The sequence below is a fragment of the Branchiostoma lanceolatum genome, chromosome 3 (genome assembly GCF_035083965.1).
Source record: "Branchiostoma lanceolatum isolate klBraLanc5 chromosome 3, klBraLanc5.hap2, whole genome shotgun sequence".
NCBI classification, from domain to species: domain Eukaryota; kingdom Metazoa; phylum Chordata; class Leptocardii; order Amphioxiformes; family Branchiostomatidae; genus Branchiostoma; species Branchiostoma lanceolatum.
Window position 1 is genome coordinate 6,498,517 of NC_089724.1, and position 19,658 is coordinate 6,518,174.

A 19,658-nucleotide genomic window follows, 5' to 3' on the forward strand; every position below is an offset into this window, starting at 1 on the left:
AACTGACCTCAATTGACCCATGACGTCATTATGTATTTGTCGTAGGGTCAAAGAACGGTAATGCGACATAGATACGCGCCAATTTCAATTCTCACATAAAAGGTATAACGTTAGGTAAAGCAGGCATCCTCAATTGAGGTGACGCATAATGCTTTTTCAAGCAGCTAGTGGTAGTGCAATGCGGCTTCGCCACGGCTCGCGTTTTTTGGCCAACGGCACACCGGGTCACCCCTACACTTCTCGATAAGTGTGTTGGGTTCTTTTACGTGCAGAAGTTTGACACATAACGTTATATTCAAGTTATTAACTTCAACATGAGCAACTTTTGAAAGCCGGTCTTCTTGCAAGTTGAAACTTCATGGTCATTTTACCAGCGCAGAAAAGGATAACATGACCAATGTCACTGACACTGACCGACAATCCATTGTGTGAAAATATTGTGCTATAACGATATTGTTGAAGTCTGTAGGTCCAGAATAAGTCGAATTACGGAGATCCAACTGAGGTTACCTATCACGTATCGAAGGATAATTAGTCTAGTAACATTTTCTCATCTCAGATGTGAGGCTTTGGCTTATTTTTGTAACGTTTCTTCTCTTCGGACGTACTATACTATACTATACTATACTATACTATACTATACTATACTATACTATACTATACTATACTATACTATACTATACTAAACTAGACTATACTAAACTATACTATGCTATAGTACTATACTACTGTATACCATAAGGGTATCCGAGTGTTGCAAGTCCGAGTTAGAGTAAATGTTGCCGTTTTCCATCTGGCTTTATGATTAAGAATCGACTTTCTTCGAGTCCGGGTGTCGTCCTTCTCAAACGCGACCTTAAATACATAAGGCCGGGCGGGAAGACTGTGGGAATGAGTGCCTCAAGAATTTGCCATGGCTCTGAGTCCCGATGAAGTAGAATTTAGAGATCTGTAAAAATTCTTATTTGAAATAAATGACAGCTGGTTTATTGTTAGTCTGGTATCCAACCCTAACGTTTTAACAAGTCAACAGTCAATTTTACATTCTAATAGCAGATGATGTGAATTAAGTGTTAATTATCAAATTATCGTTATGACAGTAAAATTCCGTATTCAACTTCTTAGTAAACCATTCCACATTTCCAGAGCTTTTGCTGTCAAGAGATTACGTTTCTTTTTCCCGCAAAGCTAACATTATCTGATCTTATCTGTTAAAACACAGCAGCGTAGCCGTTTTTCAATCCACTGCATATTGTGTCCTGATTTCCAAACCTATTATACCACAGATAGTATTGCGGAAAGTACAGAAGAGATTCTGGAGCTATAATAACAGATTAAGCGGTGCCCCATCCCAGGGACAGGGATGCGTTGTGAAATTTTCCCGCCATTTTTCAGTTCGTAGGCTTTTACCCCAGTCAAGAATAGTCGCATTTACCCAGCGTTCTATTCGTTTCTAATAAGACACAGGATGTCTCTATTTGCATCATGGGATATCTGACGTTTTTCAGACCAGGGTAAAAGTTGTTCGAAGTGACAGTAACTAAGTGAAAGGTCGTCTGCTGGCCGTTTCTCGAGACTTTGGTAAGTTTTTCTTTACTTTTTAAGATAAATCTAATCAAAATCTGAACAAGAGAATATACCAACATGCCAGGTAAGCTCCTAGAAGCAAATATTCGTTCCTTATCAGTAGTATATTGGTCGAAAAAACGAGTATAATGATACCGATTTGAACCATGGAACCAGCCGTTGCCGACGACATAATTCGAAAGGCTTTGGACTTGACATGTGAGGGAAAATGTACAAACGAGACCACTAAAATTTCTGTCAGAAAATAACTTGCATCAAAGTTTTGATCTACATAGGATAGATCTCTGGGTATTTTCTCATGATGTTTGGATATTGTTATGCCCAACATGTAACTTTTGTAATCTGGTATCGTCCAGACATTATATAATGTCCTTGGTTCAACGAAACGGTACCTTCGATGACCTTGGACTTCAAATTGATTTTTGTTAGGATTCACTCGGCCATTGCAGTTATGATTTTCCTAACGTACATTGTATAGACGAATGTCAAAATGGAGGAGGCTGTAGAAGAGGATGATTCAGTAAATTATATATCTCTGCATATTCTGCATCTGTACTTTTCACTTAACAAGTTTACTCGAGTCTTGAAAGTTTGGTAACTGCAGCTGGGTACTGTACATGGTCATGGGTCTGATCCACCGTCATATACCACTTGTTTCGTTATGTTCACTTTTTAACTTTCGAATAATGATATTGAAATTGTCTCCTCCCATTCTGAACATTTTATTCTTCTTCTTTTATATCTGAAGATGTCCATATGAAATTAATATGAAATAATTCCAGGTGTGTAACACAGGTATTGTTCCAATGAGGTCCTGCATGCTCTTTTCCGTAAGGCATAGGCAGCATATTTTTATTTCTCATAATTCGTAGGGAAAGCCATCTTAGTCACGTAATTTTGTGTAATCGCCTTCCTTGATTTTAGCGTAATAAGCAGGTGATTCCGTGTTAAGTGTTGTCGGGACCCCCCATGCAGACCCTCTCCCATCTTTCTCATGTTTGTTGGTTCTTACCTTAATGTTTTTGTTCTCACAGCCCCTGCTACCCCAGACAACCATGTCTGGAGAGGAGACAGCAGGAAAGGGGAAGGGGGATGAGGAGAGAATCCTCTCCCCCCAAGCCCCCAAGACCAACAGGAAGCAGTCCGTGAATGTCCCGGGGAGAGGGGGGCGCAGGATGAGCGTGATGCAGACCATGGGTTTACAAATCGAGAGCCTGAAAGAAAGACAAGTCAGTGTTCCTCCTACAAAGTTTTATCAACTAATTTTTTGTCTCTGTCCCTGAATAATGAAGGCCTGCTTACTCGCTTCTGTAAGGCGTTAGCAGCCTGTCTTTATTTCCCGTAATTCCTAGGGAAAGCCATATTAGTCACATAATTCATAGCAAGATGACCAAGTTTTACATAATCACCTTCCTTCATTTTACTATTTATAGCGTAATACGTTGGGGGTTCTTCTGAATTCAGCGTAAAGCATTGTCGGGACCCCCCATGCAGACCCTCAATAGTGCTTTTAACAGCAGTGTCTAAAGCTGAATTGGTCAACCAGTATAGCCACTGTTTAGCGAATTCCATATCAAAATGAATGACTTGTGAAATTGTCACGCCTAAATTATTGATATGTAACTTCAGTTCCTAAATGAATCATATGGCTAACTGAGCTAATAGTAATAAGCTTTTTGGAAATATACAGTAGGCAATTGAAGTGGACCTATTATCACATTTTTACAGAGCATGTTTGGCTTTTCGCAATTCTGCTGACTAAGATCTGGTTGTTGTTTGTCATCACTGATTGTCTTGTGTTTCTGTGCTGTTTTTACGATTGCTCAGATGCGAGCCAAGGAGGCCAGAGAGGAGCGGAAGCTGAAAATCACCCCCGAACACCGTTACATCCTACAGTTGGTAGGGAGTGAGATCGGCATGGAACCAGCCACTGTGGAGGAGCATGTCTTGGACTCAGAGAAGGTAAAACTTTGATGATTCACAATGACTAAAACTCTTTCATACCCTGGAAGCCAGAGTAGCTTGGGGCAGATTGTTCAGGGATTTTTGTTTCAGTTTAGGACATATATTAAGAGAACAACTGGGAAACCTGTCCTGTAAATTTCAGTGGTCACCAAATACTGGATACTAGTGCTAGTAACTACTACTGCCACTACTACCAGGGCTGCTGACAGTACTACTTTCCAAGCATGTTGCAGTATGCATGAAATAACTGAGTTTCCCTCTCTTTTTCTCTTTCAGCATGTGAGCCTTCTTGAGAGTTTCCTAGCAAAGGGAGGTTCCAGGGCACTCATGTTCTTCTACCAGGATGAAGCACCGCCTGCTCTTGGTGAGTGACACAAATGTTTTTGTTTGTTTGTAAGTGTAAACAGGTAGTTTTTACGTCTAAAATGTGAGCTATGAAGAGTGAAACCTTGGACATTTACAGAAATTAAGTTTATTGAAGATGCGGGTCTGTTTGTACTCAAGATTATTTAAGTACAAACGGATAAAGTAATTCTGATATGATGCAAGAAGATGTCCAGCCTCATTGCAAAATATCAAGTACCGGTACTCAGGATTGTATAATTGTGATTGTTTGAGGATTAGATTAAGTAAAGTTGTCCATTGACAAAATTAATGTTTTTGCAAGTACATGTACACACAATATGTATTTTACGGCACCTTTTGCCAAATCAAGTTGTTTTCAAATTATTATGTAATTTTTTACTGATTTTTCTTTCCTCTAGGACTCTTTCGCCTTTGTTCTTCTTTGTATCATCTGTGTCCCCCTTCCTTTGCCCTACAGAGTCTGGCCGTATGACTGCCACTTCCGCGGGAAAGCCAACTACTGTGAAAAGGGTGTTAGTCTCAGATGGAATGCAGGAAGGGCTGACTGGCATCTGTATATACTTCACACGAGTCAAACCTGACATTGCACTGACTATGAGGAACCTGCACGAGGTAGGACAGAGAAGGGGAAAAAATCAATGAACGTTCCTTTTTTAAGTTTCATATGTGATGCTGCGTACTATTAGGGCTATTCTTCTGGAAACTACAGTGTACTTTAGAAATTTAGTAGTCATCAACTTCGAGAAGGTTTACAAAATATGTTTTGGTAGCGTTTCTATGTATGTGGCTGAACAGCATAACTCGAAAAGCTATCAATGGATTGTCATGTTAGGTCTTGCCCTAAATCAATGAAATAAGTACTTAGGATTTTGGGCCCCTTTGCGTCTTTCCATGGTACTGTTGCAAAACATATGGTTTTTATATGATAATCTCGTTATTCGTTAACACATGATGACATTGGAAGAGCTTGAGGAAATGACTCTTTTCCTAGGAAATCAACTTCAGTGTCCTGGATGTCCAGAAGTCAGGAGGGATCATTCAGGCAGTGCAGGCTCTTCTGTCCAAGATATACAGGTTAGAATATATACAGTTGTTCAGAATATATTTACATGTATATAGATAACTACAACATGTATCTACATGTAAAAATTAGCTCAAACTACATGTAAGTGAGACAAGGAAACAAGATATTTTCAACAATTCCTATGGTGACATTAAGAGTCCAGATTTGTTTCTGCCTTCAGTTATAGTCGTTCAACTCTTTGTCAAAAGTGCTTGAATTTGTTGATTCCACAATGATTATCATATATTGTCCAACCAGAGATTTTTGTTTCTTCTTCAACAGGCCTTTCCTCCAGGGTACTGAAAGCTGGGGACAGATGAATGAGACACCATGTGGCGTGAAGTCCAAGAAAGAATTCCTGGATTCATATGACAACTTTCTACACTTCCTGGATGGTAAGTTTTTCGAGTATTTAGCACAGGGTTTGAAACTGAGGAAAAGTGCCAGATTTTTCCAAGTATTTTAGACAGTTATGTATTTTCTTAACAGATTCAACTGTGCTTCCTATGGAAACTCCTTATATGAAAACAAATTTAACAAGATTGGCAACATAAAAAGATGTTGCCATGGCGACGGTGGTCTCTATTAACGTTTTCGTTTTTAGCCCACATGCAAATAAGGACCTCGCATAAATCATATCAGTCGATCACCATCTGTACCAAAATAACACAAGTTGTCCTATGTATGAAAATCTTGTTTTCACAAAAAAATATATCGTACCATTTCCTCATAAATTATGTAAATGAGGCCCCCTATGCAAGATTTGTGTCTAATAGTGGCCACATTTACTTAACTTCCAAATGGTGCAAAAATGAAATCCCCATCACTTGCCACTATGGATTTACTAGTATAGTATTTTGTCATTAATTATGCAAATTAAGTATCAATTTGCATAATTGATATCTATCGATATTTATCTCTTTCTCAGTTACATATGTCATGTGTTTGAGTGTCCTATAATAGAATGCAGCTGATTTTTTAAATGTCCTCATTAATTATGCAAATCAGATATTGATTTGCATAATTGGCATATGATTATGTAAATCATCACTTAAGCTAGCTACACACCAAAAATTATGATGATCCGTCACCCCCTTCTTGTGTTATTCTCTTTCAAAGTTTGAGTCAAAATCAGCTCCTGCAGTTCCAAAAAAAGCCGCTAGAGGGTCCAAATCTACAGGACATATTTTCCTAACAAAGAGCTATCCACCACTAAATAATCATGACTATAGCATGTTCAGAAGACGAGATTTGAAAAGTGAAATTTCCCCTGCAGTACCATAGAAAGTTGCTAGGGTGCCGAAAATCCAATCATTACAAGGTCTTACACAGACCTATCCACCTACAAAATATGAAGACAATACATCCAGGCATTCTTGATTTATCGTCCCATGGACTTTCACATTCCTGTACAATTCCTAGAATTCTTGCAATCTGCACACAATATAGTAAAAATTTGGCTCGCCCCTGAGGCGTCGCCAAAAATCCACATGTACTTTGAAAAACCTGGAAATTCCTGATGTGCTTTAAAACATGTCCAGGGCTTGAAATTCAGTTTTGGGAATAGGTGCACTGGTGCACCCAACCTAAAAAATTGGGTGCACCCAAAAATTTTGGGTGCACAGGGTGCGAAATACTTTTTTGAGCCAGGTTGCACGGTGTGCAACCTGGGTAGAAAGCTAGGTTGCCCGTCAGAATTTCAGGTTGCCCCACCTAAAATTCACTGATTTCTTGAAATTATATTTTGTAAGTTGTAACATAGTATTACATAGCCTTTAACAATATAACTGGTTCTTAATTGTGCTTTTGTTTCAAAATAAAATTCAATGATATGCAATGTAAATAAAACACCACAACCCACAACAAACAAACTTATACAATTCATGTGTAACACGGCTATTTTTTTAGTACAAATAAATCCTTTTTTCAACCCCCATAGACCTTTTGCTTTTTCTGCTCTAGGAAGAGGTACACTGCAATAGTTACACTGCAATAGGACTTGTACCTGCACATTATTCTCTTCCCTCACATAAAAGTTGCTACTGGGCATATTTTCAAAATCTAATAAAAGTACCCCCGGAATAAAATTACCTATATTTTTTATTGAAAAATTCACAGGTGAGTTATTAATGATATACATGTATTATAATCATAAGATAAATACAATTATAGTCTATGTCATTGTCCAGTTTTTATCTCACTGTCACAACATTTTAACAACTTTGTTTATTCTATAATCATTGTTGCCAAGTAAAGATTTTTTAAATCCCTGCTTATTACCTTCGGCGACGAAATGGTTTCGTCGACAAGGTTATTCGACGGTGCTTGTCTGTGTGTCTGTTAGTGAACAGAATAAGTCGAGAACGCCTGGATGGTTTGTTGTCGTAGTTGGTGTGTCGGTGTGTGTGTGTGACATCTCAAGATGATTAGATTTTGGGCGAAGTGTTTTGCATAATTAACGAGAAAAGTGTAAAAATGTGTTACATTGCATGCTGAAGTATGTGTACGGTGTTGGCTGTATTCCAATTTAAGGCGTCATGGATAGGGGCAAGGGTCCTGAGGGGTCATATTGGAGGCAGGAAACGTCAGTTACACAAATTGGCTGTCAGCCAGCTGTTGGCATTGGTAAGGTAGTCTCCAAGCAGAAGTATGGGTTGGCTATAGCAGGGGCAGGTTTTGCTTCAAACTTTGAAAGGGAATTACTCAAGAAGGGCTTGGTGGATGGTCATAAATTTTTGTAAGTACATAGCTTGAGTGCTGATGTACATGATTAGATACTTATTATGCAAATCAGTATCTAATTTGCATGATTAATGAGGAAAGTTTATACATCCATCAAAAGATAGGACTCTCAAACATGTGACATATGTAACTGAGGAAGAGAGAAATATTAATAGATATCAGCTTTGCAAATGAGAACCTCATTGACATAATTAATGAGAAAAACTATAACTCGAGATGGTCTTGATGGATGGTCATGATTTTTGGTATGTAGATAGCTTACGTGATGCTTTGTATGATTGGATGATAATTATGCAAATCAAATTCTAACTCACATGATTAATGAGGCAATTTTAAAAATCTGCTGTGTTCCATGATATGACTATTCAAATATGTGACATTTGTAACTAAGGAAGAGAGGAATGTTGATAGATAGGAAATATGCAAATGTTGGCCTAATTAGCATAATCAATGAGAAACTACTATAATTCCATACTAGTAAATGACGGTAATTTCATACTTGTGGCATTAGGAAGTTGTGTGAATGTGAACACCATAGAATCAAATTATGCTAATAAGGAGGGAGCTTATTTGCATAATTGATGATAAATGTTAGCATAAAAACCTTCTTTGTTAAGCTCATAGTCATAACAAGGAGGTTTGGACAACTTATGTTATTTGGGTGAAGAGGGTCAACTGGTATGATTGATGATTGATGAAAAACACTCCTAATACGTCAGTCATAAAGGTCAAAATCATTTGACGAAGGTATGAGGTCGTAGAACTCTTGTTATTAGTAAAGTGGCTCCATCTCCACTTCTGCAATTTTAAATTTTGCCCCCAAAAAAGCACTAGCAACATTTCGCCCATAGAAATACACAGCAACTCAAACACTGCCCTCTGCCAGTTGTTGTTGGTACTGCAGATTACACGTCATTACTCTCGCGCAATCACGCGATATCCGGCGAGAGTCGATGAATTCAACATGGCTCAACATGGCGGCCAAGAGCCGAGCGCTAAGCCGCGCTCTCTTTCCGACGAATTTGCGTTTCAGGCACAATAAAACAGGTTGACTATGGATGCAAACGAGTGAAAAAGTATCGGTAGCTTCATTAACTTGTTTAGTTGGGGGTCGATTTATACGTTTGGTTTGAAAATTTACGAGACTGAGAGCGAGTGTGTGTGCATACCACACGGGTGTGTGAGCTTCCTTGGTCCATTTATATTCTACTTCGTCAAGTAATTGCCGCAAAATTGATTTCTCCGGCCCAAAATTTAGGTAGCGCACCGCGCAACCTGGTTAAAGAGATAAGTTGCGCCAACCAAAATATTGTTGCGCTGCGCAAGTGCGCAACCGGGTATTTCGCACCCTGGTGCACCACATAAAATAAAGTAGAATGTAACTATTGTAAGCAAAACCTAATGACAAACCTTACTGTTCCTCTTCATGCACGTTTGGCACGCGATCTTGGCACACAGTTTTGAAGCTTTCAAAATCGAAATTAACTCAAATTCTAACATCAAAATCTTAAACAAGTACTACAACAAAGATTTTATTATTTTCTTACACTTAGATGTCAAGAATATGCTGTCTACTAGTGTGCAGTGATACCTTACACATTAAACCGTACGGAAATATTTGGGTGCACCACGCAGTGCACCCACAGTAAAAAAATTAGGTGCACAGCTCTAAAATTGGGTGCACTGGGAGCCCTGATGTCAGACAACTATCGACATACTTCAAAGCAACTTTTGACGTTAAACACATCAAGAACTAATCAGGTATTCGGCACCAAAAGAGGACTAAGGTAACATGTAAATTCAATGTCTCCTAACTCATTTAGCTTTCTGAACTTCAACTGAGTTAGACCACGAAGTTCAATAACTTGGTGAACTTTGCAGTGGCAGGGTCCCCTGATTTGTCCAGTTGACGTTGCACCCTTGGGTAAGTCTCTCTACACGACTTTCACTCAGGTGAACATGAGTACCTAGCTTCGGTTAGGGACGTCCATCGGATATGACGTTAAATGGAGGTCCTGTGTTTGAGGAGAGCTGCACCACGTGCATGTTAAATAACCCACCAGACTTATCGCAAAAGAGTAGGGTTCCTTCCCAGTGTGGGTGGATCAAACCTTACAGTCTGGGCCAGGTTGACATCTTGAAAAGGTGATAGTCACGGCTGTTATGTCAATCCTTCCACAGATGTAAATCTGAATGAATAGATACAGAAACTCCATTTAATATGATTTATTGTATGTGCCCCTAGCTGCCCAGTTGAACATTGAGGGCACAGTAGACCTGAAGGAGTGTGAGAAGGTAGACGTGTCCAAGCTCAACACCATGGCAGAAGTTATGGCTGCAGCAGGCAATCCTGAGATCCTGGACGCCTGTGAGGAGCTGGTCCAGTGTTGGTGCAAACAGATTGAACAGGTTTGTTCCCAGTTCCGACAACAAGGATGAGTTTGTAATTTACCTGATTTTGTTTGTTGAGTTGGTATTATGTCAAAACTCAGATTTCGAAATGATCTTTGCCAAAGGAACTGTTAGGTGATCAGAATCTGTAATGATCTGACTTCACAATTTTCCAAAGATCAATCCAATTATGCAGGACAGAATTAAGGAACATTTTTTTATTCTTCCATTCATTGTTATTATCAACCAGTACCATCTATTCATTGGAGCAGAAAATATTTGACCCTTTGCATGACTGACACGCCAATGTTTGCCTGACTGTACGTAGGTTCTAGCAGAGAGTGAACAGATGAGGAAAGAGGCAGATGACACTGGTCCACTCGCTGAGCTGGAACACTGGAGGCACCTCATGTCCAAGTTCAACTCCATCCTGGAGCAGATCAAGGGAACCAAGTGTCGCTCCGTCATCAAGGTCTTAACGGCAGCCAAGTCGAGGGTGCTGAAGGTACAGACCGATCCTGACTGTTTATCACAATTGGCAGTTTAACCAATGACTGAATGAGAGAATGACAAGTTTCGGTTCAATGAGAGTGGATGGATGTCCGTCAAATAATTTGCATTTGTATGTTTTTGATTTGCAACTCTACGTTTTTACAGACTCTGAGGTAGGTGGGGACATGGGATCGGTCTATTGAAAGAGCTCGAACAAAACCAGAAAACTTTCCAGAAAAACACCAAATTTTACCCCGTCTTGCATGTTTCTTGTGTACTATTTTATAGCTATCTATTTTGTTTTTGTAGATATGGAAAGAGCTCGACAACAGAATCACTGACTCAGCTAACGAGGCCAAAGACAATGTGAAGTACCTGTACACCCTGGAGAAAAACTGTGAACCGCTCTATCACTGTGACCCAGTAAGTACGGACAGGGATGCATGGTCTAGATATCTACATGTACTTGATATCTTACACAAATGGTTAACAAAAAGTTAAGTGGTATAACTATTATTTATTGTTCAAACTTGCCACGGTATAGTGGTTGACAATACCACTTTTGATGACAAATCTGGTGGTTTGAATCCCTACGCTTAAACATCAAGTTTCTGAACAATTATCATGTACACTGCTGATGCAGGTTGCAGTCCTTTACAGAAATGATATAAGCCAGGAGTCAAACCCTCCCTTGCTGCACCTTTAAGCTTGGAAAAGAATCAGCACTTCTCAACAAGTACAGTAAGATTGTGTACACTCAGGTTGTAATGGCTTAGAGAAAAGCTCATAATTTCCTTGGTTAGCTAATACTTACATTTTTATGTAACAAATAAAACAAACAAATAAAAAACATGAATATCTCCACTGCTAGTCATTTTCTTGTTTTTGTACAGATCAGTATGACAGATGCCATTCCCAATCTCATCAATGCCATTCGGATGATCCACACCATCTCCAGATACTACAACACCTCAGAGAGGATGACCTCTCTCTTCATCAAGGTTATTGACCTGTTTCCGATGATTAATTCCGATGGTTAATTACCTTCGCCAAGAAGACTTTGTTTTGGAAGCAATTGTATGACATTGTATGTATGTATGTGGTATAGGAGCATACTAGTAACCCAAGAAGCTATGGATGGATAGGTTCTATTGAAAAAATGATTTATGATTTGATTTTGGGCCCCCTGTCGGCTGTCCATAGTACTGCAGCAAAACCTCTGGTTTTGATATCTCATATTCTGGTCATGCTATGGACATCATTTTAGGATGGTAGATAGCTCTTGTGCTTGGGAAGAAGTGACGTAAGTTTTGGCCCTCTATCAGTTCCCTCGGAACTGCAGGGGCATTTCAGTTCAGGGCTTATAAGTGACTGATATATTATGATATTTCAGTACTCCCTACATCACTTCCATCTCCTATTTAGTTGATCTTCTGCAAAGATGAAAAGCAACACAATTGAAACTTGCCTTTCATTTAGGTGACAAACCAAATGGTGACAGCCTGCAAGGGTTACATCACGGACGATGGTGTAAACCGAATCTGGGACCTGGAAAGAGGCCCGCTGATTGAGAAACTCCAAGCCTGTGTCCAGCTGTACAGGGTCTGTTTTTGATACTTCATTTTTCAGTTAAACCCTAGTCTTCTCACAGACAAATTTTGAAGTGCCATGTAGGGGCTAAAAACAATGATGTGGCCAATCTTTAGCTTTCGGACAGAAGTTTCTTTGATACATTGTTTGCTTTCATTGGATCTTCCCACTTTTTCTCTCCTTAAGATTCACGTTGATGAGTGCGTATATCATGTCTTCCAGGATTACCACGGCTGCTTCCAGAAGACAAAGAAGAAGATTGCAAAGATCCCTGGAGAGAAGCCATTTGAGTTCTCAGAGATGTACATCTTCGGCAAGTTTGATGCTTTCTGCAAGAGGATTGAAAAGGTCATGCAAGATGTCATCATTACATAATAGGTCATTGATGTGAATTCATTTTGGTGTGAATTTCCTTGGAGATGATCATTGACATTTGCTAAAAGTTTCACAGTTTATTTTTCCAGATCATTGAGCTGTTGAACACCATAGAGATGTTCTCTGTATTGAGCACTTCCAAGATTGAGGGGATTGAAAACTGTGCTGCCAAGTTCCAACACATCTATTCAGGTAATGTTGATATTTGAATCAGATGTTTTTAGACTCTGGAAGCATTAAGGTTACTTTTAAAATCTTGATTACAATCTAGACACTGTTGAACTCTTGATGCTTTTAAAGATATATTTGATATGGTTTTTGCATTCCTTTTCTTTTCATAACTTTTAATCTTTATTCATCTCTGGAAAATCTTTCTATCTTCTCTTGCATTAGGTGTTAGAAAGAAGCCATACGATATTCTGGACCACAGGAAGACTGACTTTGACCATGACTTTGAGGACTTCAAGAGGAGTGTGGAAGATCTGGAGGTAAATAAATAAATATTGTGGCTTCAGAATGTTTGGATTCTTGTTCAGCAATTTCTCTTGAGTTCTTGTTTCTGTTATAATTTGTGCCTCAGTTATTCAATCCTCATTTCACAGGCAGTTTTAATGATGTTCACTGTTATTTGCGTAATATAATAACATTCTTACCTGTGCTCTACCAGGGAAGTCTGCAGGTCTTTATGGACAGCTGCTTCCAGAAGATTCACTTGGCCTCACAAGCACTGATCCTGTTAGAAAGGTCAGTCTCAAATCTAGTATCTGTTAAGTTCCAATGATGTGGTTGTATAACAGCCACTAGATGCTGTATCACACTTAAAAGTCAAATAAATGTAGATTATAAATGCCACAGAAGTAGTGACTTCTTGATATATGATAATAATCTGATAGAGTTTGATGGCCCATTAAGTAGGAAAAAATGAGTTAGACAACAACAAAATAGTAAAGGACAGCCCATAAGATTTTTCTATCATTTGCAAAACACAAAAAAAGCTTAGTCCAGATGTGGAATGGCACTTTTTATAACCAACTTGTCATGACCATCAGGTTTGACAATCTGAAGATTCCGAGCCTGAACATAGATGAGAAGTACCAGCTGCTATTGGAACACTTCTGTGCGGAGCTGGAGGATGTCAAAAAAGTCAGTGTTTCAATTAACCACTTAAGGTGTAGTAGATTATTGTGGTTCTATAAAGTGTTTTTTCTTAATTTCTCGGTGGACCCATGACTTGCTTTGCTTGTAACTTGTTTGTAACCGTGGCATCTCGGGCAGTGGCAGGATGTTTGGCCCAGAACCCAGAGGTCCTGGGTTTAAGTCTGGGGGTCCCCTGATTTGTCCCGTTAATGTTGTGCCCTTGGGAAAGGCACTTTACAAGACTTTTTTCACTTCACTCAGTTGGAAATGAGTACCTAGCTTTGGTTAGGGCCTTGGATAGGACGTTAAATGGAGGTCCCATGTTTGTGGAGAGCCACACCTCGAGCATGGTTAAGAACCCACCACACTTATTGAAAAGAGTAGGGGCCTTCCTGGTGTGAGTGGATCAAACCTTACAGACAAGGTGCTAGAAAAATAAAGTACAATGTTAATGACAATTTTTGTTGTTTTCCTCCCCCACTGCCAGCTGTATAACCAGCACCGTGAGGACCCTCCCATCCCTCGGGACATGCCGCCAGTCGCAGGGAAGATTGCCTGGGCACGACAACTCTTCAGGAGGATCCAGGGTCCAATGGACGTCTTCAAGGTTGGTAGATTTTCTCCCGTAGGCATTAGATAGTTTACAAATGGCCATTAATAGTTTACAAAAAAACATTAATAGCTGAAGTGTATTGAGGATTCCTACTTTGTAGCTTGGGATGAATGTAGGCAACTCAGCAACAAAAGTGAGTACAAATTTTCAAAATAAAACACCACATTTTTCCAGTTTTAAGGAAGCAATTTTGTCCAAACAATTTCAAAGTTTTTTTACACTAGATTATGTCTCAGAAAGTTGTGCTCTTTGGTTTTGTTTTAATCTAGAAACACCCAACGATTCTGAAGCAGCCAGAAGCGCAGAAGTGCATCAAGACGTACAACCGTCTTGCTGCAGTCCTGATGGAGTTTGAGATGTTGTACCACAGAGGCTGGCTCAAACAGGTGGATGTTATCAAGACAGGTAGGGATATTGTATCTGTTTTGTACTATTGTTGTTATTAGGCCACACCAATTTAATTTCTTGGTTAACAAATTTTTTTTTTGATTTAGCAAAACAAAATCATGAAAACAGAAGGCTGGGGTGAAAACTTGCACCTGACCCTGTTCACTCCCTGAAATTGTGAGCACCAAAGTACAAACTTTCCTCTGAGATTTTGTTTTCCTGTTGATTTTCCAATCTAGCTTTTTTTTTAAATTCTGTTAACCAAGAAATTAAAATGATGTAGCCTTAGATACAGGAAAACAAATAAGGAGAAACAGACCCATGCTGCTTCATAACTAAAACCAGCAGTGTTTGTTCATACGCCTCACCATTATACCGATCAAGTGTTCTGAGGAGATGACTATTCTTACCTGGATACTGTAAAATCACTACTGCACTGTCCAGGGTGCTGATGAGACATCCACAGGATTTCCCTATGTTAAATCAACTATCAATAGTGCTTTTCCTGCAAAGAACAAGGGTTCTGAAATCTGCCAGATATTGCCAGAGTTCTGCTCTGTCCATGGTGCTGATGAGCCATCCATTTGGCTTATACATTTGACCATCTGGTCACACGTAATGTAATATTTTGCTGCTTTTCTTGCATGTATGTCCCCTATTTTTGTCCTTCTTGTCTATTTCATACCAAACAAAAAACAAATGTAGAATTGTTTTCTTTTCTAAAATCCCTGATTTTTCCTTGCCTTGTCTGCAGGCCTGCTTGCCACTGTGCTGGTCAGGCACCCCAAGACAGGGGAGTTGCTGGTGAACTTTGACCCGCTGCTGTACCAGCTGATTCGCGAGGCGGCGTGCATGCAGAAGCTGGGCCTGGAGGTGCCCGAGTCGGCCAGGTCCGTGATCCTGCAGCAGAGGGAACTGAAGGGCAACCACTGCAAACTGCAGGTCAGACAATCTACAAAGAATGCGAATTTCATCACTTGCAATTCAGTATCTGATTTATTACAAATGGAACGCCTATGTGTGGGATCCTTGTCTGGGCTGTTTTCCAGCCAATAACCAAAATATACATTCAAGTGCAATAGTAGTAAGCTGCAAAAATGATGACAATTGTGCAATATTGATAGAAGTAGACTTTTGAATAAGTGAAATATTGATGGCTGATGCACAGCCCTTTTTGAAAACCTTGCACCCTATGGATTGTTGATATGATTAAGGGGCCAACCGAGGTGTTTTTAACCCTTCATCTTGTCCCATTGTTTTTCATGTTTGTCTGTGTGAATAAAGATGATGTTGAACACACTGTTGTTCCCCGTATATCTCACGAGGGTTACATGTGCTTGTGTACAGATGTTGTGGCTTGATGGCAGCCCGCCAGGTGTCCTTTTCATGTTAAGTGAAAATGTATTCAGCTTGAAAGTGCTATGGTATAGACCTTTCAACATGCTTTTTACATAGTTGTTAAAGCATATATCCTACAGGATACAATGTAGACATGTTTACTTTGCTATCGACACTGCCAGACAGTTCATGCCTTTGAAGCTTGTAGCTATAAAAGGCTAGTCTTTGTAATATCTACAACTTTATCTCTACACAGTGCCTATTGGATGAGAATGCAGCAATTCGTGCCAAGATTCCTAACATATTCCTGCCACTGCTCTCAACCACCACCAGAAAGGTTTGTTCTGTGTTTCTTCATTTTTTTGTTCAGTGTATTGCAGATTTATGTGCCCTAGAAACTTCCATACAAACTGCCACTTGCTTTTGAAAGCTGATTTCAAACATGTTAATCTAATTAATACATTGTATAATAGAGCAAGCCGTTTTGCCTTTTCACATGTTTTTTGCTCGATCCCCAGTTTCCTTTTTCTGCTTAAATAATAATAATAATAAAGGTTTATTGGTCAGAAATTACCCGTGCAATGGCAGCCAGTGCTGAATTGCTGCAGGGTTTACAATCACATACTTAGTAATACACAACAGATACATATTTGCTCCACACTTGCACTTTGTGGAACTGTCGCAAGGGTCTGGGAGGCTGCCATTTGGCGCCAGCAAGTGACCTCAATACGACCTTCCCCAACCTAAGTCAGGTACCCATTCACACCTGGGTGGAGTGAGGAAAGTCGTGTTAAGGGCCTTTCCCAAGGGCACAACATCGGGCATAGCAGTGGTTTCGAACCCGGGACCTCTCGGTTCTGGGCAAAACACCCTACCGATTGCGCCACACAATGCTTCTGGATTAAAAAAATGTATCTTCCGTGCAGGTTGACCGTGCCATTGCCCCAGGGCTGATCCAGCTGACCTGGTCCTCACTGAACCTGCAAGGCTACTTTGACAGCATCTCAGCAGCACTCAGGGACCTGTCCCTCCTCATCAAACAAGTCAGTAGTCTTGCAATGTTTCTCTGTTGTAGCCTTGTCTTGTCAATTTTCTTTTTCTGTAAAATGCTTTGAATTGCTGGCAAAGATATGTAACTTGTAGTACTGTAAAATGCAGAAATGTTCGTGGTGGTTTTATGTTCACAGTTTTTGCAGCGAACCCTTTAATACCACCAGCTGCACTTAGCTACTGGTATCTTGGTTTCTGACTGGTGTTTCTATCATGATTGTGACTGTTTACGTAGCACTACTATTGTTTCAAACGCAAACTTAGAACCACCGCGAACACTCCATTTTCCCCCTACTGTTAAATTATATTCCCGCAAACTTAAATGCATTTACAGTAAGTATTGTAGCTTACTAAGAGATAGTCATGGGGAGCTTTCGTTTTCATTCACTCTGATATAACCTATCCACTAAGAGAAGGATGATTTGAACATATCACTGATAATTTAAAGCTTTATCCCTACATCCATTTTCAGGTGAATGACATCCGTGAATCTCGTATTGATGCTGTTCTGAAAGAGATGAGTGAGCTGTTACTGTGTACACTGCCTGAGGACACCCCCTGGACCGTGGAAGAGTTCATTACCAAGAACAGGGTAAGTAGTGGATGAGCCCATGGTTACTTTCAAAAGTCCCTTGAACTACTCTATTATGAGATTTTAGGAGGGGTGTGTCAACAAATTTTGGACTTGACTCCTCCTTCATTTGATCACCATTGTACCATATGTCACTTATGTGAAAAGTAGCACTAAATAACATTCATGAGGTAGGTCATGGTTTAGAAGATTGAAGTAAGAAACCTGTCTGCTAGCCACCCTGTAGAAATATACCTTGCTACTGAAACAGCAAGGAGACTGCCCTGAGTACCGCTAGGCACTACAAGAGTCTGAACGAACGGACAAAACAAGCTACTTTCTTTAATTGTTTTGTTGACAGGATTATTGCCGTGAGTCGAGCGACTATCTGGACCTGTATAGTTCGCGTGTGGAGGATGCTGTGAATGACCTGTGTGAGGTTTTCCGTGCTAACGCTGAGCTGCTGCCGGTTTGCGAGGACGACACCTCTGATTCAGCAACTGCTGAGACATGTGAGATATTTCACCTTCTTTTCACCTCCCTGCTTTAAGTTTAACCTAACTCATTTATTACTGTTGCCAAGAAGGTTATGTTTCAGGTGCCGTTTGTGTGTGTGTGTGTCTGTTTGTGATGAGCATAGTTGAGAGGCTGTGGATGGATCTGTATGATAGGTGGGTTGGGGTTGGGAAAATGAAGGTTTTAAGTTGGATAGCGTGCCCCCTAGCGGTTTTCTACCGTACTGCAGCTGAACTTTCAGATTTGATATCTTGTGTTCTGGTTTGGTAATAGGATAAAGCAGGGCAAAAATTTGATGGTTGAAACTTTATTGAAGAAAATCTGCCTTTTATGGTATAGCTGACATGGACACATACTTGGACACCTTGGGTTCATTTACCCTAAATGCAGATCCAGGACCTCCTCCATAGATTCTTGAAGTCAATGATTTTTTTCTTGCAGCTACCATCACAGATGACTTGTCAGAATCTGACGAGCTGCCAGCAGATGTGTTTGAAGAGGAGATTAAGGAGCTGGTCAGTCACTTCAACCATCGTAACCTGGAGGCCTTGCTACGGGCAACCCGTCTGTCACTGGACCTCGTCAAGAAAAGGGTCTTCTCAAAGTCAGTCAACAAAAAAATATCAATAATACAGTGCGAAACTTTCTTCCAACACTATGGTATTCGAATTTACGTTCGGAATTGAAGTGATTGGTCATTATTGATCCTGAAAAAGGTAACAGTGGTTGTTAAAAATTTGATCCGTGAATACCTAAGTGTTAGAAGAAAGTTTAGCATTGTATTATGATTACTACCAACACAGATGAGCTTCCATGATAATATCGATTAATGTTTCATTCAGAAATATCTCCAGCACATAATGTATCTGTAGATGTAAGATAGATTTGATTGATAGAGAAGGAAAGAGAATATAATTACAAAACTGAGCACTGCAGGGTAATGTTTCACAAGTGTGCAAGTGTATGTAGAATCTAAGAAATATGATTGCTGGATTTGATATGAACATTATCAGGCAACTCAGTTGTATGTGTGATGACAGTGTTCATGTCTATTTGCAGCCCTGTCAGGAAGAAGTCCAAGAAGAAGGCAGCAGACAGCAAGGCTTTCTTCACTGCCAACATCGAGCTTGCCATCCCGAATGTGGTGGGGTGACATTTGGTTTGGTATTTTTGGTGTCAAGTTTGGAAGTAAACGAGATGTATGTACATGACATTGCTTACAGACCTTAATATGCCCAGTGTTAGTCCAAAAGGGTTGTTTTATTCTTGATCTGTTGTGAAGCTTTTATCTGTATCGGGCATAGGAAAATTAATGTTACTTTTCCGATTACTGTCCTGAAAAAATTAGGTTTGGTAGATAGGGGTTCTCCAAATGTCTGCATGGTACAGCAGCGCTCGTGAGTGCGACTCGCAGCGCTCGTGAGTGTACAAAAAATGTCCGTTCCAAGTAGGTATTCCAACGACGCTACCACGAA

The 19,658-nt window shown here is 39.9% G+C and overlaps 1 protein-coding gene across 1 annotated transcript in view; it reads left to right on the forward strand.

Moving 5' to 3' along the window:
- Nucleotides 1-1,522: 1,522 nt before the first annotated feature.
- Nucleotides 1,523-19,658, forward strand: part of LOC136429887 (dynein axonemal heavy chain 8-like) — an 87,999-nt gene continuing 69,863 nt past the window's right edge. The window contains exons 1-26 of the mRNA XM_066419983.1: nt 1,523-1,581; nt 2,622-2,816; nt 3,415-3,549; nt 3,829-3,916; nt 4,376-4,530; nt 4,910-4,992; nt 5,264-5,376; nt 9,969-10,132; nt 10,443-10,619; nt 10,916-11,029; nt 11,500-11,607; nt 12,086-12,208; nt 12,419-12,544; nt 12,661-12,763; nt 12,965-13,059; nt 13,239-13,315; nt 13,621-13,714; nt 14,196-14,315; nt 14,591-14,726; nt 15,463-15,650; nt 16,303-16,383; nt 16,973-17,089; nt 17,569-17,688; nt 18,029-18,179; nt 18,625-18,787; nt 19,243-19,327. Of these exons, the coding sequence (XP_066276080.1) occupies nt 2,643-2,816; nt 3,415-3,549; nt 3,829-3,916; nt 4,376-4,530; nt 4,910-4,992; nt 5,264-5,376; nt 9,969-10,132; nt 10,443-10,619; nt 10,916-11,029; nt 11,500-11,607; nt 12,086-12,208; nt 12,419-12,544; nt 12,661-12,763; nt 12,965-13,059; nt 13,239-13,315; nt 13,621-13,714; nt 14,196-14,315; nt 14,591-14,726; nt 15,463-15,650; nt 16,303-16,383; nt 16,973-17,089; nt 17,569-17,688; nt 18,029-18,179; nt 18,625-18,787; nt 19,243-19,327 (3,090 nt within the window). The 5' untranslated portion in view covers nt 1,523-1,581; nt 2,622-2,642. The remainder of the gene's footprint in view (nt 1,582-2,621; nt 2,817-3,414; nt 3,550-3,828; nt 3,917-4,375; nt 4,531-4,909; nt 4,993-5,263; nt 5,377-9,968; nt 10,133-10,442; nt 10,620-10,915; nt 11,030-11,499; nt 11,608-12,085; nt 12,209-12,418; nt 12,545-12,660; nt 12,764-12,964; nt 13,060-13,238; nt 13,316-13,620; nt 13,715-14,195; nt 14,316-14,590; nt 14,727-15,462; nt 15,651-16,302; nt 16,384-16,972; nt 17,090-17,568; nt 17,689-18,028; nt 18,180-18,624; nt 18,788-19,242; nt 19,328-19,658) is intronic.